This window comes from Patagioenas fasciata, chromosome 6 (assembly GCF_037038585.1).
Source record: "Patagioenas fasciata isolate bPatFas1 chromosome 6, bPatFas1.hap1, whole genome shotgun sequence".
NCBI classification, from domain to species: Eukaryota; Metazoa; Chordata; class Aves; order Columbiformes; family Columbidae; genus Patagioenas; species Patagioenas fasciata.
In genome coordinates, this window is record NC_092525.1 from 39,214,187 (window position 1) to 39,241,447 (window position 27,261).

General features: G+C 44.7%; 1 protein-coding gene across 1 annotated transcript; it reads right to left on the reverse strand.

The window, feature by feature from the left end:
- Positions 1–8,049: 8,049 nt before the first annotated feature.
- On the reverse strand, positions 8,050–16,806 carry PTGS2 (prostaglandin-endoperoxide synthase 2). Its single transcript, XM_065841958.2, has 10 exons — positions 16,574–16,806; positions 16,068–16,184; positions 15,822–15,965; positions 15,238–15,381; positions 14,679–14,860; positions 13,768–13,851; positions 13,348–13,594; positions 11,089–11,375; positions 10,780–10,927; positions 8,050–10,632 (listed from the first exon to the last, which is right to left on the reverse strand). The coding sequence occupies exons 1-10, from the start codon at positions 16,623–16,625 to the stop codon at positions 10,226–10,228; spliced, it is 1,812 nt and encodes a 603-aa protein (XP_065698030.1). The 5' UTR covers positions 16,626–16,806; the 3' UTR covers positions 8,050–10,225.
- Between the last annotated feature and the right edge of the window lie 10,455 nt (positions 16,807–27,261).

Below are 27,261 nucleotides of genomic sequence, written 5' to 3' on the forward strand. Positions count from 1 at the left end.
ACGCATGGGGGCTGCTCTGTGGCTGACGTCTGCTCGATGGCTCACGGTTTGGGTCCAGGACCAGCCTGACCCCTGGCACTCCAGTGCTCTGTTTTGCACCAGCCACTGGGAAGGAGGAGGAGGAGGGAGACGTGTTGTGATCCAAAGCCTGCACCTCTGTGACCTGCCCCTGTGTGCCCTGAAGTGCGTCACATACGCCGCGTACAGCTAAAATGGGTTTGATACGAACAGTTGACTGGTTGGTTACTTTATCTTCATAAGCCTGCGTAAGAAAGGGTAGCATAATAGTCTAGAACAAACAAATAGCTTTTTTTTCCCCTAGTCAATTCAAATGTATTTGTTTTGCTTCCCAGAGGCACTTTTGCTGTGCTGCCAACATGACTTGTTGTGCTTGACAATGACTCTATTTTGCATATGGGGTGAATTTTAAAAGCTTTCTGCTTGTCCCAGTTCACTTGAGGACGGTATCAAATATCTCTAGGCCTTTCCTTAGGTTTCCATCCCCCAAAAAACTTATACATGCCATTTGAACATCTTTTTTTTTCTGTGATAATTTAGGCAACATCATCCACGTGGTACAATTGTATTTTCATCAGAGCCCTTCTTTTTAGAGCATAATGGGATTTGCTATCCCGTCCAGACGGTGCTTTATCAGCCAACTGGCCCCAGTAACTATTACAGACTTCCCTTATCCAACGTTCGTAGCTTCTTTTCATCGCCAAAAAATTTCCCTGACCTCTTGCGAAACAAGAGGGCTGCTTTGCTCTGGGCTCTGCTCTTCACATCCATCCAAAAGGTGGACGTCCCTGTGGGAGGTTTGGAACCAGGTATGAGGATCTGCCAAATTCTACTTCTCTGTTATTTTCTGGACCTGGTTAGGACCACCCACATTGTAATTTAGGGTATGGAGAGATTTTGAGAGGTTCACCAACAACCAGTGACTCTCTGAAGCATTTCAGCAAGGGACAACTGGTCAATCACTGCATCTTTCCTACAATTGCAATGTCTCATTAACTTTCCAGTCCAAAAATCAACATTTCTGCTGAAGCCGGTTATTCTATGTTTTGCTTTTCCGGGAAAGCTGCTTTTGCAGGCAAATTCCATTCTGTGAAACACAAGACCACTTATGAAGTGAGAAAGTTTTTACATGGATTAGCATTAGGCAGGAAAGGATTTGTCATCCTACAAAAATTCTCCCATTTTATGGTGGAAAAGAAAGGGAGACTTAACGTTGTATTTTTTTTTTAATGAAAGGAAGGAATTGGTGGGGAAAGAGCGATCCTGCAACAGTGAATTATTGGCACCTCACCTGGAGGATTGAGGCATTGCAGAAGTTTATCCCAAGCAATTGCCCAAAGCCTCAAAGCGAGGGTAAACCTCCACAAGACCTATCAGATAAAGGGGAGAGGGAAGGTCTCAGATGGGTTTTGACCAAGAAATTCCTTCTAGACCTGACAAATATTTCCCAAGAACAGTTCAGTTGAACTTGGCTTGTTTCCATAAAAATACTACATTCTTACAAAAGCCTGATTTGTCCAAAAATTTCCACCGGACTCAAGTGGAGACATTTCCGTGCTTCCCAGAATACAGAAGAATTGAAAACAACCTCATAGTTTCTACGGCGGGGGGAAAAAAGCGTCTTCCAATTCTGAATGAATGTGGCTCCACACGTCCACCCCTTAGTCATCGTGAGTCCGCTCAATACGCTTCATATTATTAAGCAAAATAAACTTCCCATTAAAGATGCTTTTGTTTGAGATCAGGAAGAGTCCAAGCCCGGCTTGAAAAAGGTTATGAGGGAGTTTTGCAGTGCTGGCCGTGGCCCATGACCGCTGAAAGGAGCTGGTTTATTATTGTGTCTGCAAACAGGGCTTTTTTGTTTAAGGATTGTATTGATGGGAGGGTTAAAACTTGCCTAGTGATGTAGGGATTTTATAAGTAGATTAGAAATATGTTTAAAAAAATTCAAAAAAGTGAGAGTGAAATATTGTGTTGCTTATCTAAATGTTGAACTCAGCCAAGGGAACCTTCGCTCTGCCCTTTCATGGGCTTTTCCTATTGAAGGCCCCTGTTATCATTAATACATTTATTTAAAAATTGGTTTCATTTCACTTGTTCTAACTTTTGATATCATTGTGAAGCAGAGCTGAAGCCATTTATTGCCTAATATGCATTTCTTTATCTTAATAGGTTTGCATTTCTTTTAAACATTAACTTTACTTTTATTCATTGCAACATTCCTATGTTACACTCTATTCTAACTGAAAATAGCTCTTTTTCTTGTAATATATTCTTGTGTAAATACTAGACAAGAAGCTTAGAAGAAATCTTATCATATGCTGCTCTGAAGTGTTTTAAACTACGAAGATTAAAACTCAGAAGATGTTTATTCTAACTTCTAGAATTGTACCAGGGGAGGTTTAGATTGGACATTAGGAACAGTTTCTTCCCAGAAAAGGTTACTAAGCACTGGAACAGGCTGCCCAGGGCAGTGGTGGAGCCATCGTCCCTGAAAGTGTTTAGAAGACATGGAGATGAGGTTTGTAGGGACATAGTTTCGAGGTGGACTTGGCAGGGTTGGGTTAAAGGTTGGACTCGATCTTAAAGGCCTTTCCCAATCTAAACAATTCTATGGTTTGGTTAAATTCTTTTTGACTCAACATGAATATAAGAGTAGAGAGAACTTGACCCTAGTTGAGAAGAACCGAGCATGGCGGTGAACTGAAAGGTGGGGCTGGCTTTATGCAAATTACACAGATCTAGACTAGCCTAAAATCTGATGACAAATTCCTCTTTCAAAGCTTTATTCCAGTGGGCACATTTACGGCCATTTAATAATAAGAAATCTTATTCGTCATCTCCCATGTTGCCTACCCATTCATGTGCTGAATCATCAATCATGGAACTTATTTTCTAAAGGAAGCTCTTTCCTGTGAAAATGGAGCTGGAGGCAAATATATACAGATTTTACTAGTCACTCAAGAAAATTTGCCTTTTTTTTCTGACTTCCAGTTCTCCCAGTAAATTTCACAGCTACTGAAAGTGAGCAAGCAGATTTAATACGATGGGGAGTAGTACATCCTTCTCTCTAACTTTTTCTCATTATGAAAGTGCTGAAGCAAATAGTTTCTCAGTCTCCCTTCTGGTTCCTGGTATGTAAGTGAAGCAGAAGAAGAAGAGAAGAAATAAAATATGTATATATAAAATCCTGTATTAGATGCTCATCATGTACTATCTCACTATGACTGAAAGCAGAAGTGACACAAATCTCATGGGAACCTTTTCTCGTGAGCTTCCTTGTCCGTTTTTGCAGAGTCAGGAGATGCAGATAAACTCGGTTTTCCAGAACTCAGTTCTAAAGCTGATACGCAGTTACAGAAGAGTTTTCTTCATTTTTGTTCATAATACTCAGCATCCCAAGGTCCTGGTTTTTTGTTTAATGATTTTTCCCACGAATTATGTAGCAAAAAGGCTTTGTACCTCTCCATTGCATCCCACTGAAGATGAAGAGCGGAAGGTACTGTTAAAATAGCTGCCCCTTGTTCCTACAAAAAGACAAACTTTGCAAATGACGTTTGCGGCAGAACAATGTTATTCAAATCATGCAGCTTCACCAGTGTCAAATTTAATGCGACAGCTGAAGTCATTGTAGACTTGACCAGAACAAGCAAATATATATAGGAAGATGGTGGTAAATGTTTACTTGTTTGCACAGAAGCTTTAAAGGGAGTTATGACAAATATTTGCAACCAAGGGTGACCGCAGAAGTGACTTTAAAGAGGAAATAATCTTCCTAAAAAATGAGGAACCTTGGGGATTTTCATTCTCTCTTCGCAAAGTCTTCATTTGAGAAATTGATGGTTTGGTTGTTTTAATTTTTGCTGTTGCTTTTAAAAATCAGTTTGTGAAATGGCGTTGGTCTTGACTTACTGGCAAACCATTGCCTGCTCTTCTTTTTTCTATACGTTATTTAAAGTGTTACGGTAACTGAGAAGCCTTAAACTTTTGGCACATACTTGCTCGGTGATACAGAGCGCTCGGGAGCCCTGGACCTCAGTAACACAAAGATCTCCAGAGATGTTTTCACAAGTGCCAAAGAGCTGCAGAAACCAAAACCCTTTCCAAAGTCCCATCTCCTGTTCAATGTTCTGATGTTTGTTTTGCAATTATTGGAGCCACTAACTTGGTCTTCACAGGGGTTGCTTGTAGGCCTCTTAAATTTTCCTCAAAATGAGGCACATATTCCTTTTATTTCTGGATTGTTTTACATATTTGGCTTGAGAAAGCTTCCATTTCATGGTCAAGTTGGGAAGTCTTTTGTTTACTATTAAGACTGGGTCAGTTATGGTGACAAACAATTAAACATTTCACCTAACAGGCAGCAAAAAGAGGCTGATTTTATTGTTTTGGGGCTAAAAATATGTCTTGAATTTGCCTGAAATTCTAGAAATTTATTAGACACTGGGAAAAGTCAGTCCCTTTCTAATTTCACTGAAATGCTCTGCGCTGTAACAATCTCAGGAATGGTCTCCACTTCACCGCCTCGTTGGCCACAAAACCTTTTCAACAGCTTCTCCAAGATGTGGTTGGATCATCTCGTGTTACGTCCCAGCCTTATGTAAGAACTAGTATTTCACAGCTGAGCAAGCTCAACGCAGTTGTGTTTTAATTATTACTTGTGACTGCTACTTAGCAACTCTGCCATTATTTGTTAGGCAGGCTTAATTAAGATTGTCTAGGCAACCGGCTGGAAAGCCACAACTGAAAGGATCTCGAGTTGTGTCAGTTCGCAGGGCAAGGTTTGGAAGGTGCTGGAGAACGTATCTGGAGTCGGCGTCACGGCTTTTAGTCACGTTTTGTTGCTCTGTCATGGCTCAACGAAGCTTAAAATCATTGGGAACAAGTGATGTTTTTGAAGTCTCGTGGAGCTGGTTTTTTACACCAAAGCTTTGCTGCTCAGGGTCTGGGTCTCACCTTACATCTTGGAAGACCTGGCAGCATAAACTCAGAGATATCCTTATTAGCAACCACACTTTACGGTGTCGTGCTACAGCCGGTATGACTTGCTTGATGAACACTTATGAAAATATTGTCTTTGGGTAGATTTTCATGGTATGGGGGAAAGCCAGATGAGCCGACGTGGTGTTTGGGGAAGGCGCCTCCTCCAGCCGCCGCGCTCGGTGCCACGGGCATTGCTTTCACTTACGTGGTTAAAAAGTTTCATGTGCTCTCATAGAAAATTCTACCATCGATGCAGGCCTTTTGCAGAAAATGAATGGGTGTAAAAATTACCTGTCAGCAGGGCAGGTTTGGACAAGGGTGCTTGCACACACCTTTATCCACTACTGTGTAAGCCTGAAGTAATGAGCTACACCTGGTTACCGTGAAAAAATAAAGTGCAGGGCAAGAATGCATTTCCTGCAGGATCCTCCTTTTCGTGAGGGTTTTGGGTTTATCCCAAGACAGAAGCATGAACTAATACTTTGCTACTGTATTAAGTAAAGATCTGAGACACTTGAAAGCAGGATGCTCCTAGTTATGCAACACTTTATTTTCCCACTGCCTTTCTGGTAACAGCTACTAATTAACAGAAAAAAAGAATACCCGCATTACAGCTGGTTAGAAGATGCAATTTATTTTCAGCCTTCCGTAGATGTGCCCTGCTATGGGCTAAATCCTCAGCTGTTTGCACTGGGTTGCTTTGAAAATCGATGCTTTGAACATTCATTTTCCTTCTTGCCCCAAATTTGTGGTGTCCGTGCTTCGCTTTCTGGAAGTGAATGCTGCCATTTTCAGTCCCCAGGAGGGAAAGCCCAGGAGGGAAAATTCATTATTGTTTTATGTGTTACCTTTTCCTTTCTCACTTTCTTGACATCTGCTGCATTGTGTTGCCTCTCAGTATAATGCTATGTGCACACTGAAAGTCCCGATTGCAGGAAGAGGAGCACTCAGCTCTTAACAAGGAGAGGTTTTTTCCGTCTGATGTTTTTACTGCATTTCTGCCTTGTGTGGCTCTCTTCATGCCTTTTAGCAAAAGAAAAAAAGGTTAGGGTCTCTCCTTTTCCATATTTAGAGTATATAGCTATGGCCTGCTCCCTTCTGTTCAATATATATCTATCTATTGGTAGAACTTGCAGGGGTTTTGTTTTGCTCTCTGGTCTTCCAAAGGAAAGAGCGCACCTTTGCAATAAGCTTTTCCAGAGCTGGTCACCTCTTTCAAACTACCCGTCGACTTCCCCGGCTCGATGCCGAAAGCCACAGAGGTGTTTTCTTGGTGGTACCAATGTCTCTTGCAATGTAGGTAAAGCCTGGGGAGCACGAGTGCTCCAGTGCGGAGGTCCACGCACCTCCAGCCGGTGAATCGCAAGTCATAAACCTGGTCAGATCCCCGTGGGGATCAGTGCCGGTAAAGTCCTCTGTGAGCAAAGGACATATGGCAAAAGCGCTCGGTGAAGGTGATGGCGAAGGGTGATCCCAAAGCACATTGATCTCATGCTCCTTGATGGACTTGCCTCCAAGGGTAGGGCTGAAACACTGAGCCCCCCTCCTTTATCATATTGCCATGGGTGAAACAGTTACCTCAACCTGGGCTGGAGAGCAAGTATTTCGCAGGGCAGGTTTCCTCGGAGGAACATTCTTGCTGTTTGTATCATCAGGACTTGCCCCTGCTTAAGGGGAAGGAGGAGCTCCTCCACAATGGAGCTATCTCATCCGTCGTGCGCCAAATCCATCCGGGCTGGCCCTTCCCTAATTGTGGCAGCAGTCACTCAAAGCACCTTCTCCGTGGATGTCCAAATGCCACGGCCAAGCCCAACCCCCTGCTGGCGTGACCAGCCCCATCTTCACTCCCTCCCTCGCTTGACTTTCCCTTGAAACAGAAAGCTGTAGGAAATGTGAATTAAATCACAGAGTGAAGAAGTTGACTGGTTACTGAAGAGAAAAGCCCCAGGTTGCTCGCACATGACCTGCAGGTGCCTCCCTGTGCAGCCAGGGCGGGAGTGATGCTCCCTCAGGATGTTGTGTTTGGGGGCTGAAGAAAGTCCTTGAAGTGGTCAGGGCTGAGTCTGAAGCTGAGGAGCATTGCTGGAGGTGTTTGGGTGTCTGGATACAATAGGAATACAAGGGAACTGCACACTGGTGAGGATGGAAAGGAGCTACAGGGCAGGAGGACGGTCATGTTCCCAGGGTGGTCGCTGGGATGAGCCTGGGGCCAAAGAGGCTTTGGGGTAGTTTGAAGGAAGGTGACTCCGGTAAAGGTGATGAGGTTGGTCACTGTGAAGGGGCTGTGGGAGGACAGGCCAGCAGCGGTGGAGGGTTTGGAGCCAGCACCGGGGTGACAGGGGGACCTGAGCACAGAGCAGAGCTGGAGGTGACGTTTGGTCAGTGGCTTTGTGGAGGTGGTGGGGCTTGGCTGAGGCAACACAGGGTGTGTGATCCCCATTTCTTATCGAAGACGAAAACACAGGGAAGAGCCTGGGTGGCCCTAGAGGCACTAGATCGACGCAGTCGATGGCGTCAACAAAGTGGTTGGAACAGCTTTGGAGTTTGCTGTGGGACAGCAGGGACAAGCTCCACTGCCGGAAACACACTCAGGTGCAAAACCATGGTGGTTCTCGTGTCCCAAGGCAGTTTCTCCTTCTGGAGCACACTAAGCTCAGAGAGAAATGCCTCTGGACTGTTGCTTGGGACAGTCTTAGCTCAGTGCAACTCCAACAGCAGTCGGGTGCCCCAGAGAGCACTGCTGGCACCTGCACTGCTGCAAACAGCAAAATCCCTTTTCACTGCTGAAAACAGCAAAATCCCTTTTCACTGCTGAAAAAAATAACCGTGTTTGGACAATTTAACCTACAGGCATCTTGGTTTTGGGGCAGCACAGAATTTAATGCTGGTTTTGTTAAGAGGTGTTAGTAATTCCATGGAATTCTCCGTTTCATTTTGACTGGCAAGTAGGACAAACTAATTGTTTCAGACGGAACATTGCTAAAGGAAATCAAACGCAAATGAGCCCATGTAGATAATGTTTTCAATTTATTTATATAAACACTTGCTTTTTAAAAACATTCTCATCCTACAAAAATAAAGTGAAAAACAATTCACAGAATTTTCAATAAATAATCTCAACCATACACATTTATCACGAGCAACTTGAACCCAGCCAAACCCAGCAGGTTGGGTCACAGGTAAGTGACTGTTGAAATGTGGCTGCAGAGTACAAAATGCAGAGTGAACACGATGCCTTTCTGAAGCGGCTTCTGACTGAGCTCCAGTGACGTGGGCTGAGGAATTCCTCTTTACCTACCCCAAAATAACTAGATTTGTCCAGACTTGTCCCCCTTCGACTCCAAGCCAGACACTTTTCCTTGTTAACGGCAGCAGGGTGCTCTGAAGTGTGTCCCAAAGATGGAGCTGGATGACAATCACGTTTAACAGGTGTCCAGGCAGTTGTCACTTGTTAGCAAATACAGTACTGACCACCTTTTAATATAAGGTTACTGAAGGTTCTCCCTTCTTCGTGCTTCAAATAGAAAAAGGAAAAGCAGATGCCCTTCTTTCTCCCAGAGCATTTATACCAGAGACCAGCTCAAATCAGTCCCTGGTATCGATCGCTATGGGAGGGCTCGATCCAGCTGTTCGTGCTAATAATTACAAACTTACAGAGCATAAGGTAACCGGTGTCTCTAAACAGATCAACAGAAGTCACAGTCCGACTACGCTAGTGCCAGAGCCGTTACAATGCGCAAGCCTCTAAACATGTTTGAGATTCAGATGAGACAGAAAACTCAAGTCCTTTTCCACAAGTAGTCAAGGAATTTTGGGCAGGGGCACAGAATACCAGGTTGCTGCTCTATTCCAGTCTGAAGTGACTTTTTCTTTTTACCTACAGTTCCCCAGCTGTTTTTATGGGAAGATCATCTTCTACATTTCCTCTCTAGAAATTAAAAAAAGATACCCTTATATGCAAAGGTTGAAGTGCTGGTACAAGATCCTGTGTAACTTCTTATGTTTTAGTGCTGGACCAGGACAAATACGTCCAGGAGATTTTGTGCTAGCTAGCCAGTTTTATTTAAGCTTAAGCCGCTTACTTAAAATGCCTCCGTTCAGAAGTTATAAATAAAAGATCATCCCTCCTCCCCCCAATAAATAGAACTAAGTCAGGAGTACAGCACGTGCAGATAGAGACAAGCTGCCTTCAAGTCTCAGTGCCTTGAAGTTTTGCGAGATCTATTCCGTATTAATTTCCCCGCTGTGTATTTACACAGCTTCTCACTATTCCCCAAGAGTCTCTGTGCTTTAGGTACACAGAGCTACACTATAGTCATGTCCTTAACTAAAGCTACGCTGTCCATTTGTCCTTAAAGTGAGATTAAAATCATATTATCAAGCAGACCAGAGAACTACAGCTATGAAAAGAAAACTAATGCTTTCGACTAGGTTTAAGACCTCCCCAAACTTGCACAATAAAACATCCGTATACCAAAATACAAGCAGCCTTGTATTGCAGCCTGAGTCAGTTATTGCTAAGCTCAGTACCTTATTACCATCATCCTCTTACACAAATAATATTTCTGTGACATATGCTTCAAGAACAAGTAGAATTTTCTTTAAATAATTAAGTTAAAAAAGTATAATGCCACATGAAAGTAGATTTACACATAAAACCCAACATAAGTTACTGTACAAAGTGCCTTATTTGCAATGAGGGAGAGGTAGTATCAACAAGAAATGGAACGCATTTTCTGACTTTACATAAATAAATGAGTCTCAAGTATTTGTACTTTTTGTTAATTTTGGAATGCTCATACTGAATTCATAATCTTTTCTGGCAGTTTTCATTAGGTCAAATTGTCTTGTACTTTTAGTTCAATGGCCTGTTTTCAAGTTTAAGAAGTTGCGTAGGCTATAACTTGCTTTTTTAGTGTTATTTGACCTATCAAGTGAAAAGACAAAAAAATACCCCACGAAAACCCTTTGTCAAGTATTAAAACAACGTTAAAAAAAAAAGAGTTGGAACCTTGGTCCACTTTGGAATACATAGTTCTGTTACAGAAGACTTTAAACAAGGGATTCACCGCTGTCGACCTCAGACACACAAAATCCCTTTTGTAAATGGAAGGGGAACCTAGGGCAACCCCCACCATGAAAACGCTCAAGTTTTTTTGTTTTTAAGCACTTGAAGCCATAAATAGAATAAATAATGTAGTTAAATAAATAAATAGATGGATCGTTACAACTCAGCGGATCGCTCTTTCAGAAGCAGTGTGGGGTTGATATCTTCCATTGCTGTTTTTGAGGTACTAACATTAATCGTCGCCTCTGTGGGTTCGGGGTTTAAGACGTGGAAGGCGGTGAAGGGGCAGCCTTTCACGTTGTTGCAGATGAGCTTCTGCAAGGAGGCGGTATTGATGATTTCGAAGCCCACTTTGCCGCCGAAGGTGCTCGGCTTCCAGTACTCGGGGGAGCAGATGGCGTTCCCCATCAGTCCTTTGAGAGAGAAGGGCGCTCCTATCTCCACCATCGTCTCGCCGAAGATGGCGCCTGGCCGCGGCTTTTCTACAAGGAGGCCTGGGTACAGCTCCATGGCATCGATGTCTCCGTAAAGCTCTTCCAGCTCAGCCGCCATTTCTTTTTCTCCTGTAATGATCACAGGGTAAAAACCATTAGCGGAAAAAATAAATCCTGTTTTCATTGCAACATTATCGCATTCGAGTCCATTGCAGGACTCTATTAGCCATTTTAAGACAGGGGTCCTTGCTTGTTAGAAAGGATGAAAACTCTTACCTGTAAGTTCTTCAAATGATCTGAAGGGTTTCAACATGAAGCGTTTCCTGTACTCGTTCAGGGACTGGTATCTCATTTGTCTGCTTTGGTCAATCGAGGCCTTTGCAACTTTCTGTACTGCAGCAGGAACATTTTTCCCACCAGCGACCTATTTAATAAAGATAAAAAGTAGTAAGATCTCTCGATCAGAGTTGTGAGGAAGTTGTACTTTCATAGTAGATGATTAATTTTGGATAGCTTTATTCTAGCCCCTCGTCCCACCCGCAGATCATGTCCCTGTTGGTTCACTAGCAATTTAAGAGCACCTACCCTGCCAGCACTTTGCTTGGAGAAGGATTTCACCATGTGGGAAAGGCCGTGTTCCAGCATGATGGAGTTGTTGTAGAGGAACTGCTGGAAAGTGTACTCCTGGTCGTGGATCTGGAAGGTGTCGGGCAGAAGCGGGTGCCAGTGGTAGAGGGTGTTGAATTCGGCTGCAATGCGGTTCTGGTATTGAAATCGCTGGTTGAACAGCAGCTCCGGATCGAACTTCAGTTTGAAGTGGTAACCGCTCAAGTGTTGCACATAGTCCTCGATAACGATCTTGATCGTCTCTCCTGTTGGTCAGTGAAACAGAAGATAATATTAGTGCTGGTTCCCTGAGAACCTTCGGGTGGTTATCCTGCTCCGAGAGGAAATACCACTGCTAAATTATGCTGAAAAAAACCCCCGCACCACTATAGTGATCAGCATAACAAACACTTTAACATTCTGTTATTTCTCCTAGAAAATGATTCATGTAATTTTATGTGACTAAGAGCAAGGGATGGAACAGCACTTAAGAGTAGAGAAGTGCTTTCCACAGCCTGCTTCCCTCCTGGAAATACAGAATCACACAGAATCACAGAATTGGCCAGGTTGGAAAAGACCTCAGAGATCATCAAGTCCAACCCTTGGTCCAACTTCAGCCCATTTACTAGATCATGGCACTAAGAGCCATGTCCAATCTCAGTTTAAAAACCTCCAGGGACGGTGAGTCCACCACCTCCCTGGGCAGCCATTCCAATGCCTGACCACTCTCTCCGTAAAGAACTGGTTCCTAATATCCAGCCTAAACTTCCCCTGGCAGAGTTTAAGCCCATGCCCCCTTGTCCTATTGCTGACTGCCTGGGAGAAGAGACCAGTTCCCACCTGGCTAGAACTGCCCTTCAGGTCGTTCTAGAGAGTGCTGAGCTCACCTCTAAGCCTCCTCTGCTCCAGACTGAACAAGCCCAGCTCCCTCAGCCTCTCCCCATAGGGCTTGTGCTCAAGTCCCTTCACCAGTCTTGTTGCTCTTCTCTGGACCCGCTCCAGCACCTCAATATCTTTCCTGAACTGAGGGGCCCAGAACTGAACACAATACTCCAGATGTGGCCTCACCAATGCAGAGCACAGGGGAAGGATCACTGCCCTTGTCCTGCTGACCACACTATTTTTGATACAGGCCAGGATACCATTGGCCTTCTTGGCCACCTGGGCACACTGTTGGCTCATATTGAGCTTCCTGTCAATCCGTCCCCCCAGGTCCCTTTCTGCCTGACTGCTCTCCAGCCACTCTGTGCCAGCCTGGAGCGCTGCAGGGGGTTGTTGTGGCCAAAGCGCAGGACCCGGCACTTGGCCTTGTTGAGCTTCATCCCATTGGAATCAGCCCATTTTTCCAGTCTATCCAGATCCCTCTGCAGAGCCCTCCTGCCTTCCAGCAGGTCGACGTTGCCCCCCAACTTGGTGTCATCAGCAAATTTGCTGATGATGGTCTCAATCCCCTCATCTAAATCATCAATAAAGATGTTAAACAGGACTGGACCCAACACTGACCCCTGGGGGACACCACTAGTGACTGGTGGGCTGTCAATTTCCTTCTGTGTTCCACAGCATACAACGCATCATCTACATCGTGTTCAGTTATACAATACTCTCTGGGAGACAACTGGGGGATGATGAAGAAAGTTGGAATCTGAAAGCGACTCTCAGCTCCCGAGCTGCTTAGCGCAACCGCCTTGCTTTGCCGTTTCAGTCACAGTTTGGGCAAGGTCTTTTTTACAAGCTTAGTGTTCATCACCATTTACATAAGACTAAATACCATTGAGCAGACAATTAGGCAGGAGAAGTATGTAAAACTAAATTCTCCGTAACTTCCTGAACTATAGACTTAATCACAGCCTTTCTTTTAAAGCATGCCTGAACTGACCCAACCCCAGGGGAAAAAACCCACAAAACGCCCCACAAGATGGGAGAGTCTGAGGTCACGACGTAGCCTCACGCGACTTCTCCCTGAGAAATGAATCTTAGCATCCTGCCTTTTCCCTGCTTTCGGTTCCGTTAACCCTACATAAGGGAACTAAGTATCACTTAGCTCAGTTTTCTTCAGTTCTGTCTTTGGCACAGCTGTGAGGAAGCTGTATCTTATTACAAAGTCCCAGTGACAGGTCACAAAGGCTCGGGCCTATGTCCTGACACACCAACTTAAGTTATACTTTCTGTTTCCTTACTACACCACAGTAGGTAACGGGTTGAAGCGTCACACTCAAGAGAAGGTTATAGGACACTCACCTATCAACACGAGTCGAGTCGTTTGGAAGAGCTGCTCGTCATCCCACTCTGGATGCTCCTGCTTGAGGATGTCACAGACCCGGTTGTGCTCCCTCAGCCAGATTGTAGCGTACATCATCAGACCCGGGACCAAACCAAACACCTCCTGTCCCACAGAGAATTGCAGGTGTTCGGGCACGTGCGGAGGGTAGAGCATCTCTGCCTGGGTGTCCTTCACCGTTGGGGGATACATTTCTCCGTCAATCATCTGCCAGGGGAGGAAGAAAGAACATGCCGAGAGTCGTAAGTTATGATGCTTACAAGTTAAGCTGTGTTGACTCTTCTAGTACTGACTTTAGATCAACTACACCGTGCACAGAGTGCCAGTTTTAGGAAATAACTCATCTGACAAGAAGGCAAGAATTTTGAGATAAGACATACCTGGTATTTCAGCTTTCCATCCTTTAGAAGCCTCAGCTTCAGTTGTCTCTCCAGAGTCTCTCCATAAATATGGTTCAAGTCAACCTATAAAATAAAAGCATTTGGAAGATGAAGCCAAGTCGCATATTTTGCTATTTTAGGATAGGTCCTACTTCTATGGATGCCAACAGGAGCTTGTCCCTTAGATGTTTACCTTTAAATTATATTATTGTTACCTTATAAGTATCATGCACTGATATTTAAGACGAAGCCAAATTATTTCTTGGCAACCGGAGCCGTCTCTGCATGAGCAAGTTTTAAAATTGACTGGCAATTTAAGAGGACTCTGTTTAAAGTGTCAGCGGCTTTCTATTACACAGACAGCTCTTCGTATATACACATATATTCTATAGCTTTACGTTTTAGACAAGCACACGCATATTAAAGAACTTTTCGTCTAAAGACTGCCTGTTTTGTAAAGAACCTAAATCCAAGTCTGCTTTCGAAGTTCTTTTTAAACTAAGTCTCTCCAATTAGCAGCACACAAGATAGTTTACAGTGCTAGATACAGCTCTCTGCAACCGCTAAGAATAGTCCAGAGCCAGCAAGAGTCCGCAGTGTATCTAACACGCTTTAGCTGAAAGCAAATTCTTGAGAAGAATAAAAAAAGCCATCTAGATCACTGTGCAGAGACTTCAAACAGAACCACGTGAGCAGTTCTGACCCAGGAAGAGATGCTATCGAGTGCTGGAATTTTGCCTAAGGAGAAGCTACTGCAGGTTTGTGGCAAACAGCGTTGCACAGTACGTGCCCCGGTGTTTATCTACAGCCTGCAAAAGGTACCATCCGAGCTGCTCAGGAGCTCCTGAGAACTAAGTGCTGCGTTCAGGTTACAGAGCTATGATCGTATGGTCAGGTTACTCTGATCGTACCCCGTGGCCGAGGCCTTTGGTGAAGGCAGGTCCTTTCTTGTGGTCCGTCTTGAAGAACTGATGAGTGAAGTGCTGGGCAAAGAACGTGAACATCACATTTGTGCCTTGAGGGTCAGGAATAAATTTGCGCCGTAGTAGAAACTTCTCCACAATCAGTTTTGAATCTGGGAGCTCTTTCTTACCTGCGAGAGAGTGAGGTATTTGAGACAATGGTATTTATGCAATACTTAATTTTGTTCCTAACAACAAAAAGGCTTAAGACTTTCAGTGTATTATTGAAGGATAGCGGCACACAAATAAAGGGGGCTATCTGCTTTTCTATGCTCGCTTTCCTCATTTTATTAGAAACTTCTAAATACGCTGGTTTCAGCATGTAACTCAATAACAAGAGCCAGAATAGTTATCTTTTAGGTCTTTACATAGTCTGTCTGAAACATGGCTATTCTTAAAGTCAACTACACTAAAAAATAGTTATAGACAAGCAGTTTTCATTGTATGTTCTAAGATGATAAGTAGGATTTCCTAGAAGCGAGCATTATGCATCTGGTTTATTCCTTACCTTTAACACCCATCGGTGTTGGGCAGTCAAGTCCTACTGGTGGAAGGCTTCTTGTGTAATAGGAAAGATTGGAATAAGCTTCCCAGTTTTTGTAACTATAATCACTGTTGTAGGTTGGTGGGCTGTCAATCAAGTGTGATCTGGCTGGAAAAGACAAAAAAAAAGGTCATTTAATTTTTTTAAAAACTGTACATTTTGGTCTCAAATGTAAATCACAGGGCCAGATCTCTTCTGTATATTTTTGCCAGCAGTTGCTCTGACAAATTCCACACGTATCAGGTATCGATATTAAGTAGGATTACAGTTACTGAATAACAGGACTGGGTCACGGATTATCAACTGGATCCAACTATTAGCCACGAGCCGTTCATGCGAGCGAAATCCCGGATTTTATTAGAGAGCAAAACGCACTTCCATTTCAAAGCACATTTCACACAAGTCTGCGACATGCCGAAATCTTACACGTTCTTTGGCTTTTTTTTTGCCTTGGTGCGTTTTAGCAGACAAATCAAGCGCAATGTTCTGAAAATCCTACGAGTAGCTCCTGCTGGTTAAGAGGACTAGAAGAGAGAACTCATACTTACACGTTAATACGTATCTCATAATAATATCTCGCAAGAAGGGAATATTGTTGATGATATTCCAGGCTCCTTTGAAGTGGGTGAGGATGTAGTGGACAGTATTTGGTGACGGTTTCAACGTTACCTTCAGCCATGTGAAGAATTCCGCTGTGAGCAGACAGAAAGATTATTTTAAGTCAGCTAGTGAGAACAATCCCGGAACTGAATTCTGAAGCTGCATCCCCACAAAAAGGTATTTAATATACTCACGCGTCGTACAGTTTTCTCCGTAATATCCTGTCCTCGTGCAGTCGCATTCATACTGATCAAATCCCGTTGTCATGCACACCCCTCTGTTCTGGCAGGGGTTTGAGCAGCAAGGGTTGGCTGGAATTGAAACCAAATGCTCCCGTTAGTGCCTCAAACAGCTACAGGATTTCGCTAAACTAACTTTTCAAACTTAGGTAGGCAATGCCCTGAAGTTTGGTGCTTACCAGGAAGCCAGAGAGCATCCTCTCACACGCACCATTCACACACGAGCACACATGCACACAGGTCACAGTTATTAACGAAAGGAGAGGAATCACTCTGTTTTCTGACAGCAACAACCCCGCTCAGAAGGGCTGGATCATCTCACAAAAGCCCGAGGAAGCCCGGCGTCCTTCCTACCGTACAGCTACTGGACAAACCACGACAACAGTTACAAAATAGATCCATCCGGCAGCTGAAAAGCAGAAGGAAATCCAGTTGGTTTGAATGGCGATGGCCGGACTCACCCGCATGGCCGGCAGCCAGGAGCGCGGTCAGCAGGGCGCAGGACAGCAGCATGGCCCGGCGGGGCTGGGGCTGGGGCTGGGGCTGCGTGCTGCGCGAATCGGCGCCGAGAGCTCAGTGCTGCTGCCAGGTACCCGGCCATGTATTTATTCCCGGCCCTTGCGGTGAGTCACGCCCGCTCGGAAATTCCGAAATTAAGATTTCATTGCGCCCGCCCCGTTGGCGTCCACCACTCCTCTCCCACCTGCCCGCGGCCACCCTTCCCCCAGCGCCCGCCCTGACGGGGGCGGCGGGAGCGCGGAGGTGCCGGCGGACGTGCGGCGCAGGCGCTGTCCGCAGCCGCCACCGTCCCCAGCCCGCCACCGTCCCCAGCCCAGCGCCCTGCCCGGCCCAGCGCCCGCACTGCAGTGCAGTGCAGTCCCCCAGCCCAGCGCGGTCCCCCGGCGCTGCCGCCGCGGTGCTCAGGGTTCGCGGCCACTTTGCGGCTCTTCCCGCCCGGTAGCCGCGGAGGACACAGCCGCTGGGGGAACAGCCGCATGGGGGGGCTGCTGGGCCTGCCGGGTTGTTTGAGTCCCCCGCGGCCTTAGGGAGGAGGACCAGGCGGCTCCTGAGCGCCGGCTCGCCCTGTCCCTCTGGGCGCCGCCGGCGGCTCCTCAGGGCGGGTTGGCGGGGAGCGCGTCCCGGGGCTGCCGGTGCTTGGGGACCGAAATGCCGCCTCCCCCGGTTTCCTCACCCCCCAAACTGCCCCTTGTGCACGTGGTGTTTGCCGAACGGCGCTCGGTACCGGAGCTGCCCGCCCCGCGGCACAAACCGCGCTTTTCTGACTGAAAATAATGCAATAAAAACGGGCAGGCAGCAGAAGGAATGAAACGGGCAGCGGGTGTCCCACCGGCATTTGGGTTTCCCCCTGTGACACAGCGCTCTTGAAACGTAAGATTGTTAATGAGGCAATTTTAACATGTTCGTCGGGGCACTTTATTCTCCGTACCCGTGAAAGGGGCTCTCTGCAAAGCGCACATAGCGGAGAGACAAACACTAATCATATTTCATTTTATTTCTATAAACTCGTGCTTCTGATGAGACCAAATCCCATTATTAGGCATCTTATTTTGAAATGCCCAGTGATTTCCCCCCCCCCCCCGGTGCTTTTGCTTTCAAATCACCCCCACTACTCTGGATAGTCCCTTTGTAAACAAATCTTTGCTCATTTCCTTCGAACGCTGCCATTTGAGGATGCTTTACCTTTTTGTCATAGATTATGGTTTTTAATCAGTGCGCTGCTCTATTTTTAATCTTCGTTGCGCGTGGAAAATTATGAAATCAGCTGGCTGCAAGGCGGTTGTGCAATGACAGCGGGGGGCTCGCACTTTCACCCCTGATGTCAGCACCGAGCAAAACAAAAACCCCATTGCTGTTTCCATAAAAATATCTTCCGAGGGTCAACGCTGATGGTGTTTAAATTGCAGATCGGTGACTTTACAGAAGGTGGATTGAGTCGAGTTTAAACAAAATCTTATTTTTGGCCCAGAAGAATTGCATTGTGGTTGGTGAATAATTTGTATACATCAGCCGTAGGTCATCCTAGATGTTTTAAGGAATGGTGCACGAAAGCGTGTAATTGCATGACTCTTCTGGCGTAGGAAAAGGTGTATATTATAAATCTATATATTTACACACGCAGACATTAAAAATCCCCCCTGCTTTGGTCATTTGCGCTGTGCTGTAGGTCAAAAGTCTGGCTTTGTAGACACCACGTGTTCATTTTACACCGATTTTTGTCCTTACGAAGCTTTTATTGATGCTGATCGATAATAAGCCTCGCGTGAAAACATTAGGCAAGTGAGATGTTACATTTTAATAAGATGCATTGGAAAATGTGAAGCCAAAAAGCGTTTCTAGGGTGTAGAACGAGCAACGTTAAGGGGAAAACCGAACTAATTGTGTGCGGCTAATTACCCCGAAAATCATACTACGACATTAACTATGCTGTGATTTGGAGGACCCTGGGGATACAGGTAGTTGATATTCCTCAAAGTTTTCAGTTATTACACGTAACAACCCCTTGCGCACGTGGTGCGATGCGAGCTCTGCGCCAGGCTGGTGAAAGAATGAAATAAATAACTTAGGCTTTTTCTATGGATAAACAACGTTTAATCCAATTCCTTAATTGGATTATTTAAACGTGTTCATTAGAGCACAAGCAGAACAGCGCTGGGTCCGCGGGGGATTCGCTCCGCCCAACAGGCACACTTTTAACAATAAGAAGTGTGCTTAAAGACAGTAAGGTGTTACATATTCATAATGACCCCAGGAACGCCCATACATATTCATCAAGTGAGTCTCAGATCACCATTTCCATAGCCCCTCCTTGGCCCTCCCCTGTTGCGCCTGCGCAGTGTCCCTTGGTGGTTTTGAGGAGGGGTCTTTGGATGAAGGCTCCTTCAGCTTCGTCACAGTGGACTTTTTACCTTTGGCTCATTATGAGGAACCGGCTGGAACCCAAGCTACCAAACCGACTTAAACCGGACTGGCGCCCCCTTTTTGCTTTAAATCCTGGCTATCTTGTCTCCTCAAGGTTGCAGCTGGTGCTGTAAAACTTCTTATCTCGGCATTTAATGAAGTCCTGCTTTTTTTAGTACAATTGGTTACATACAGCTCTAAACTAGATATTAATTATGTGATTTAAAATGTTAGCTTGTTACTAGGCCCTTATTATATAGTTGCTTAACCCTTAAAAGGTTAGTTCCCTCTATCGATATAACTTCCTAAACAAGTTTCATAACTTTTTACATAGACCTTAACCACCTTTTTCGCTTTTCCAAATCCAGAGTCCGCGCCTCATTTGGTTGTACCTGTAAACATTAAACATCTTAGCACGAATCACAGCTGCGTTTCTAACAAGAACAAGGAAAATCAGGGAGAGACTATGACGCTGGTTTTCCTAAGGTTGCATTTCCCCATTTGCTTAGGGATTGTCTAGAATAAAGAACTTGCTATCTGTGGGAATTTCTTTAAAATAAAATAGTCTGCTGTGGCAAGATTCACCACCAGGTGGAGATTTATGTGGTTTTTTTGTCATCAACTAACATGTGCTGGGTATTTTGGTTTGGTTTGGTTTGATTTTAGCATATAAACTACCTTTATGAAAAATACTCTGTCTTTGCTCTGAGTCTTGGCAATCCAAACCAAATGCTATTGTTCTAATAATAATGATTTTTGCGGGGTGGCTTCGCTGTGGCAGGGAGGTTGAGGCTTTGCAAAGCCCATCGCGTGCCTGCAATGCAAAGTGTGCACAGCCACTAAGCACCGTTTTCAGAGCAACAACGTGATTCTTTTAATTTGGTTCATCTGTAGCTATGTTTCAGTGGGAAAAATCGGTAAATTCCTCACTCATTGGGATTATTTGCACCCCTGATGTGAAATTCGCCTCCGCCATTCTGGGAGTTTTCTTAACAACTGCGCATGGAAATTATAATTCTATAGATAGTGGAATATAAACCGATATAGGGTTTTTTGTCCCAATAGTAGGTAGAACTGCACATGACCTGTTTTTGATGATTTTGAAGGAAGCAGAACGGTTCACTGAGCATTGCTGCCCTCTCACTGGGTGTTTGTTTCTTGTTGTATGACACGATAAATGATGAGACGCAAAATAGGAATAAACTCACGTGCCTTCTGAGAACCTGGAGTTCATAGACCATACAGAGAGAACCGCCAGAAAACACCAGACAAGCAAAAAGGCATTAAAAAGTCTTAATAATTGAATTTAAAACCGATTTGGGGAGGTAATTTAGGTAATTCATTTTTGTTCTTCTTTCTTTAGATGATGCCTCATTTGAGAATAAGCTCTATTAATTTAATCACTTACAGTCCAAGCCACATAAAGCCCTGGTTTGTAACCAAACTTTGCCAGGTTAAGCTGTCATTGGAAATTGTTAAATAAAAGACAGGGGGGAAAAAAATGAGTAATTTTAAGTAACTTGGATATAAAAAGATAAATGGACCATTTCGAATACTTTTTGTTCTTCCAAAATTTCAAATTGTAGCTACCAAAAATGGAACTCAACAAATACTTGACCTACGAGATTGTATTGCGCTGTTAAGTATAATTTTAAAACCACTTTGCCATCAGATGCATGGGAATGGCTCCCAGGGGCTTTCGCTGTGAGCCAGATGCTGCAGATGTTAGAGAAATGTGCTAAACTGAAAGGCAGCATGAATTGGAATTGTAGTTTGCTGGGAAAAAAGAAAAGGAAGCCAACACAAGACGTTTATGATTTTGCCACTTTCTAATCATAAATTACCTCCCCAAATTGGTTTTAAATTCAGTTGTTAAGGCTTTTTAATGCATTTTTGCTTGTCCGGTGCTGTCTGGCGGTTCTCTCTGTGTGGTCTATGAACTCGAGGTTCTTAGAAGGCACGTGAGTTTATTCTTATTTGGTGAAAACAACGGAACCATCTATCTTTAAGCTGCAGACCTGTTACAATAGTGAGTGAAAGGATTTTGTTTAGAGTTCAAGTATCTCTTGGAAGGTTGTTCTTCCAAGAAAAAAGCCCCATTTTCTCGCTAGTTCTGCTCACTGCTGGTTGCACTGTACACGTCGGAGCAGAGCTGGGGTAGCGCACGCGTAGCTGTCTGGATGCTGGTTGTGACTTCTGACGAGTTTCACCTGCGTAGTATGTTTCTAAAACAGTGAGTAGATGATGCCCAGTACCAAATAAACATGTATTTTAATTTGCACTTAGAAAGATGCACATCAGAGCCTTGCCAGGTTTATTTTCGCCCCGGTAGGAAACATGGTACATGCCACGCACGCACAGAAACACGAGTTAACTATATCTATGTACTCTATAAAACGGAATGGAAGAAACCACATTTTTTCCTTACCCATACATTGAATTTGCAGGTTTGATGACTCCTCGTATCAGCTGGCTCAAAGGGGTAAACAGAATTCAAACCAGTGGGCTGTTCGCACTTAAACTAGGACTGAGTTTACCTTCCATTTTTAAAATAAATTTCAAATGTTTCCCTGCCTTCTGTGATTGTAAGAATCTCATAGTTATGCTAAATAATACAGTAATTTCCCAGCAAGTGGAGCAGTTTTATTTCTTCAGCCTGTACTTTTCTGCTCTTGTATTGCAAAATGTGCTTACTCTGAAGTTCGCTATGACAGGAGGTTTTAATACGTTGCATCCGAAGCAAAAACGCACTCGGAGGCTGATGGCTGCAAAGATGCAATAACAATTCTGCATGTTCTGAAAATGTTGTTGAAAATCTAAGGACCATAGGAGGAACTAGATGTCTGTAAGGCTTTTTGGTGCCTCTGCTGATCGGAAACACATTAGTGAATTATGCGAATTATCCAGAAGAATGATATATGGAATATGGGTAGATGACACAAAAAGCTACAGCTGATTTAGGCAAGACCTGAGCAAGTTTGGGCCCCCCTGTTTTTTTACCTTTTCAAATAAGCTTAGCTTTGCACTCCGGATACTGAAGAAGACACATAAATCCACAGCTTGTGTTTTGTTCAGAAGCCAAGAGAAGTTTAGGGGGATGTTTTCCGATATGGAAAATTGTCATTTCTATCATTAACATCTGCTTCGAGTAAACCACATTCTCATAACCCTTTCCATGCTTCTCTTTTTATCAATGCCTCCGAGTTCTTTTTTTAATCCTCTGACATTCGTGACAGATTCAGTTAAAGGCTGGAGTGAAACTAAGGTGAAAAGAGTGAACTTTATCAAATGTCACTGGTGGGATGCGAAAGGAGACACCTGTACATGGTTCTGCATCCTGGCCATGTTTGCCCAGCTAGGTCTGTTGGTTCTGCAAATTCTTTGCCAATTACCTGGATTATAACCCGGTTATAGGGCACATGGTAAACATCCATTTGTCGCAAAACTAGAGAGGATAAAACCACAAGAATTGCTCATTAATAACAGCTAAAATTTGCATATCTGCCTTATCCAAAGCGAGGCCGAGCTCTTTGCTTTGGGAGGTGACTAGACATCGAATTTGCGTTATTTTAAATGAAACCTGATGAAGGAAGCCTCAGCAGATTGGCCTTCAGAACTGTGTATTATATTTTTCAGATGAAAATGTGCTAGATGACATTATTCTTTTCCTCATTTGCAACCTTGGTAGCCACAAACTGAGTCCTGCCTGACGAGTTCCTGAAAAACAGGCCCTAAATGACTTAAACTCAGCTCGAAGCACTCGAGGACGAACTTTTTCCAAGGAGCGTAGACGAATGGAGCATGAAGCACAACATTTTTACCCTGGATGATATTTCGAGTTTGAGGCAGAGGCAAACGTTGAAAATTTCATCCTGGTCTATCCCATTTTGTTTTAGGCCGCAAGACTTTTGATTCCTTTCCATGGTGAATTTAAATGAAGAGGCCATAAGCCTAAGCTCTAAGCTTTTGGCAGCCACACTCTGGCTCAGATCTATGGTTTTTTTATAAATTTCAATTAATTTTTAGATGCCTTGTTTGAATACACTCGTCTATGGGATTTTCTACCTATTTGAATGGTACCTGTGAGAATGGAAAGTATTTTTCATTGTTACTTGAATGAAGAAAAACAAGTTTGCTTTCTTGGCAGCCAGCTCCTGAAATTAAGCTCCTCTGCTATTGTGATTCAGTTCTCTGGGGTTTTTTTATAGCAGAGCCCCTGTTTTTCTGCTCTGTGTAGCCTCAATATGCTTTGCATTTCCTATGTAGACATTTGATCACAGTTAGCTCTGAAAAAGACGTCACGAGGTGTTGTAATTCCATTACATAAAGAGGCACCAGCTGACATTTCCTCTGCTTTTTGTCATCGCACCAAACGGCTGTAGCTCGTATTGGGGTAATTGCTTCTGTTCTGCCGCTTAGAGTAAGGATCGTATATCCAAACAATCAAACTATCCGTGGAAAACCTCCACGGAAAAATCTGTCCATAGAGAGAAGATTTGCAAATATTGCGTTCCTCATTGCAGACGCTGGAATTTTAACTACTTCCTGCTCAACTTTGAGTGAATTCTTCACCCAGTTTCAGGATCTTTTGTTGTACAGCAGAATGTGGGTCCGTCCTGCCGCAAATCCCATCCTCCGTGACCCCCCACCGCTTTCCCAGCATTAAACAGCATAAAGGAAATCATAGTAGGTTTTGCTGAGCGGAAAATCATTTTGGCGTAAGGCTTTTTTACACGCAACATCTCTTTGGGTGCTGAAGTTTATTTAGTTCTGTGCATTGATCCTTTTTCTCATTCAGTTTGCAAAGAAGAGACTTTGTTTTCTGTTCCCACGAGAGCGTTTACCAGATCCCTTTGCGGCAGTGCAAAAGCTGCTGTTCCGTCTATTAACCTCTACTCTGCTGGGGTTTAGAAGGGTTTCTGAGGATTTGTAGTTTCGTAAGATGAGCTGCCTTTAGTCACTAAGAGAAGTCCACAGATCCCGCAGATACAACATTCATAGGAGTATTTATTGAATGTTTAAAAGCCGAAACCGGGGTGTGATCCAAATGCTCCTTTGTCATGTAGCTGAAACGCAGTGTTTTCTATGGAGATAGATATTGTATCTCGGAAAGAATCACCTGCCAAAGGAGAAAAAAAGGGAAAAAAAAGCGGCAGCAGCACTTGAGCATAAACTGCACAAAACAAACCATGATCAGGTGTCGTGGTTTCAGGTTTCAAACATTTCTCCACATATATCACAGAATCATAGAATGGTTTGGGTTGGAAAGACCTTCAAAGGTCCAACCCCTGCCGTGAGCAGGGACATCATGTATTTATAACTATATACATTATTTATAGCTATACCCACATATATAACTATAGATCATCTGTGAGGGGCGATCGAGTTCTGTGGGCAGAGATGGATTTGTTAATTCAGGCAGTTTGCTGTAAACTTCTGTCTTTAAAGCTGCGCTTAATATAAGTATGGGGCTATTTTTATGATCTTCAGTACCAGATTGTAATGTTTCATTGTGATTTTTTGCTCTCTTAGCTACTGCTGAGTTTTCATCCAGATTTCATCACAATAACTTGTCTACGTATGCAACTCACATGTGAAGAATAATTGTGAAAGCTTATGTGTGCAGTGTGTAATGCAGACTTTTTGTGTAGGGCTTCTATGCTTTCAGTACGTGGTGGGACTTGAGTGAATCTCACGGGGTGGATGCACCCCCAGTGCCTACAAAAGCGTTTGGTGGAGGTTTATTTTGAAGCATGAACTGGCCTCAGCTTGTCCTCTGCTTTTCAAACGCTGCTTTGCCAGTATTGCAGAGGTTGCTGTGACGCTGCTGTGCTCACTGCCACCAGCAAATTAGTATTAAAGTAACTCCATGGGGGGTTGTCGTATGACCAAGCACAGCTTGTTAGGCGATGATGTTCAGAGCTTTGCTGTAACTATTCATAGTTACCGGTGAGAACTGAAGGCACTTTAAGTAATATTGCGAGTGAAGCTACTCAGGTCAGAACAAGAGTTTTTATCTGGGAAGGTTCTGCCAAGAAAACGTGTGGCTCTGGGGAAACTTCTTTTTGCGAAGTGAGATTAGATGATTGTGAAGGAGACATCACATCATGTCGTGTCTTGCCAAGACATATGACTCTTAAGCGAAGGCAAATAATTGAGAAATTGTTCACATGCTTTTATGCTTTTTGAGACGGCTATTTATGTAATGGCGTGAAAAACTGGCTGGCTCGTGGGGCTTCAAAGCAAGCTTCCGAAGGAAATAATGCGGTACTCATCAGGAAATAAAGTCTCACTGGTTCTAATTCCTTTTCCCTGGAATTTTCAAAGAGGGAAAATGCCTAATGATCAAAAATATAAAAATAACTAGGGAGATACAAACACTGCAGTGGCTGTAAGAGATGAGACACACAGCCCTTCTAGTTTTTATTACTGTGCTCCACATGATTTGTCCTATATCGTGAATTTTTACGGAGTTTCTTTGTGGTGCAATTTTTAATTTGCTTTAATATTGATGTGACTCTCTTCTACTATTTTTCTATTTACCCAGAGGTGCTCTCTAAAACATTTTGGGATTTGTTTCTCCTCCTAAGCCTCTGTGAAGAGAAGATAAATCATCCAAACCCAACCAAAAACATTTCAGCTGCTCTTGTTCAGTTGTTTCCACCAGCTGTAGCAATCCTGCTCCGGTGCCGCTCCGTGCCTCACTGTGTGCTCCTCAGAGGCAGTTTGTTAAGTATACGAGGGCTCTGCAACGTGTTCTGGCAAGGCATGCTATTTCGGGCTGCCATTTCGCACGCCGGTTTTCCTGGGATTGTTTTGGAGAGCATTGCCAGCAGCTGGGGGTGGAAATAAGCGAGTTCTGTCTGGGGAGCTGATTTTGTGCTGGTGCCCCCAAGGAGTCATTTCTTCTTTGAGCCACCACCGGTTCCTTCAAAGTGACAGGTTCCAGACCATTGTGAAGGCTGTCACAAGCTTGAGGTGGACCTAGAGTGGTTTCCAGGTCAGATGGTGGCCAAGCTGATCACAGAATCACAGAACAGTGTTGAAGGGCCCTTCCCAGCCCCCCCAGTGGCACCCCTGCCATGAGCAGGGACATCTTCACCAGCTCAGGTTGCTCAGAGCCCGTCCAGCCTGGCCTGGGATGTCTCCAGGGATGGTTCAGTCACCACCTCTCTTGCCAACTCTTCACAGAATCACAGAATCCCAGAATGTGAGGGGTTGGAAGGGACCTGGAAAGCTCATCCAGGTCAGTCCCCCCATGGAGCAGGAACACCCAGCTGAGGTTCCACAGGAAGGTGTCCAGGCGGGTTTGAATGTCTGCAGAGAAGGAGACTCCACAACCTCCCTGGGCAGCCTGGGCCAGGCTCTGCCACCCTCACCAGGAACAAGTTTCTTCTCAAATTTCAGTGGAACCTCTTGTGTTCCAGTTTGTACCCATTGCCCCTTGTCCTGTCACTGGTTGTCACCGAGAAGAGCCTGGCTCCATCCTCCTGACACTGCCCCTTTCCATATTGATCCCCATGAATGAGGTCCCCCCTCAGTCTCCTCTTCTCCAGCTCCAGAGCCCCAGCTCCCTCAGCCTTTCCTCACACGGGAGATGCTCCACTCCCTTCAGCATCTTGGTGGCTGCGCTGGACTCTCTCCAGTGGTTCCCTGTCCTTCTGGAACTGAGGGGCCACAACTGGACACAATATTCCAGGTGTGGTCTCACCAGGGCAGAGTAGAGGGGCAGGAGAACCTCTCTGACCTATTGACCACCCCCTTCTAACCCACCCCAGGTACCACTGGCCTTCCTGGCCACAAGGGCACAGTGACACAAGGGCACTCTTGAAGTATTTCATCACCATGATGGGGATGCCCAGTGCCTGCCGGCCCCGGTGAACTTGTCTCCTGCAGCTCCTGCAGAGTTTCAGCTCGTGCTGCCCTCTGTGCAGTGTGTGTCCTTCCTTGGGACTCAGTTTCTGCAGGGAATGGCCACGGCTCATATGGGAACAGCTGCTCCATGGCTCGCTCTGACCACAAACACAGCTCCCAAAAGGCTCCTCCACCCGCTCTCCTGGACGCAGTGAACTCGGATGATTGCGAGTCAGGCCCGTGGGCATCTCGAGGTGGCCGTGGATGAAAGCGGGATGTGGCAAGCAAGACCTTGAGAACTTCCTCTCGGTACATTCCTTGGAAATAGCCGCCCCATCAATTAAATACGGAGTGTTTCATGCAAAGCAGTTCTTAG

Bases quoted from the DNA above. Each gene is read 5' to 3' on its own strand.
- PTGS2 (XM_065841958.2), bottom strand. From the start codon at position 16,625: ATGCTGCTGTCCTGCGCCCTGCTGACCGCGCTCCTGGCTGCCGGCCAT. The intron at 15,966-16,067 runs GTGAGTATATTA...GTCTGCTCACAG, and splicing joins CGGAGAAAACTGTACGACGC to CGGAATTCTTCACATGGCTG. The intron at 11,376-13,347 runs GTGAGTGTCCTA...ACTGACCAACAG, and splicing joins GACTCGACTCGTGTTGATAG to GAGAGACGATCAAGATCGTT.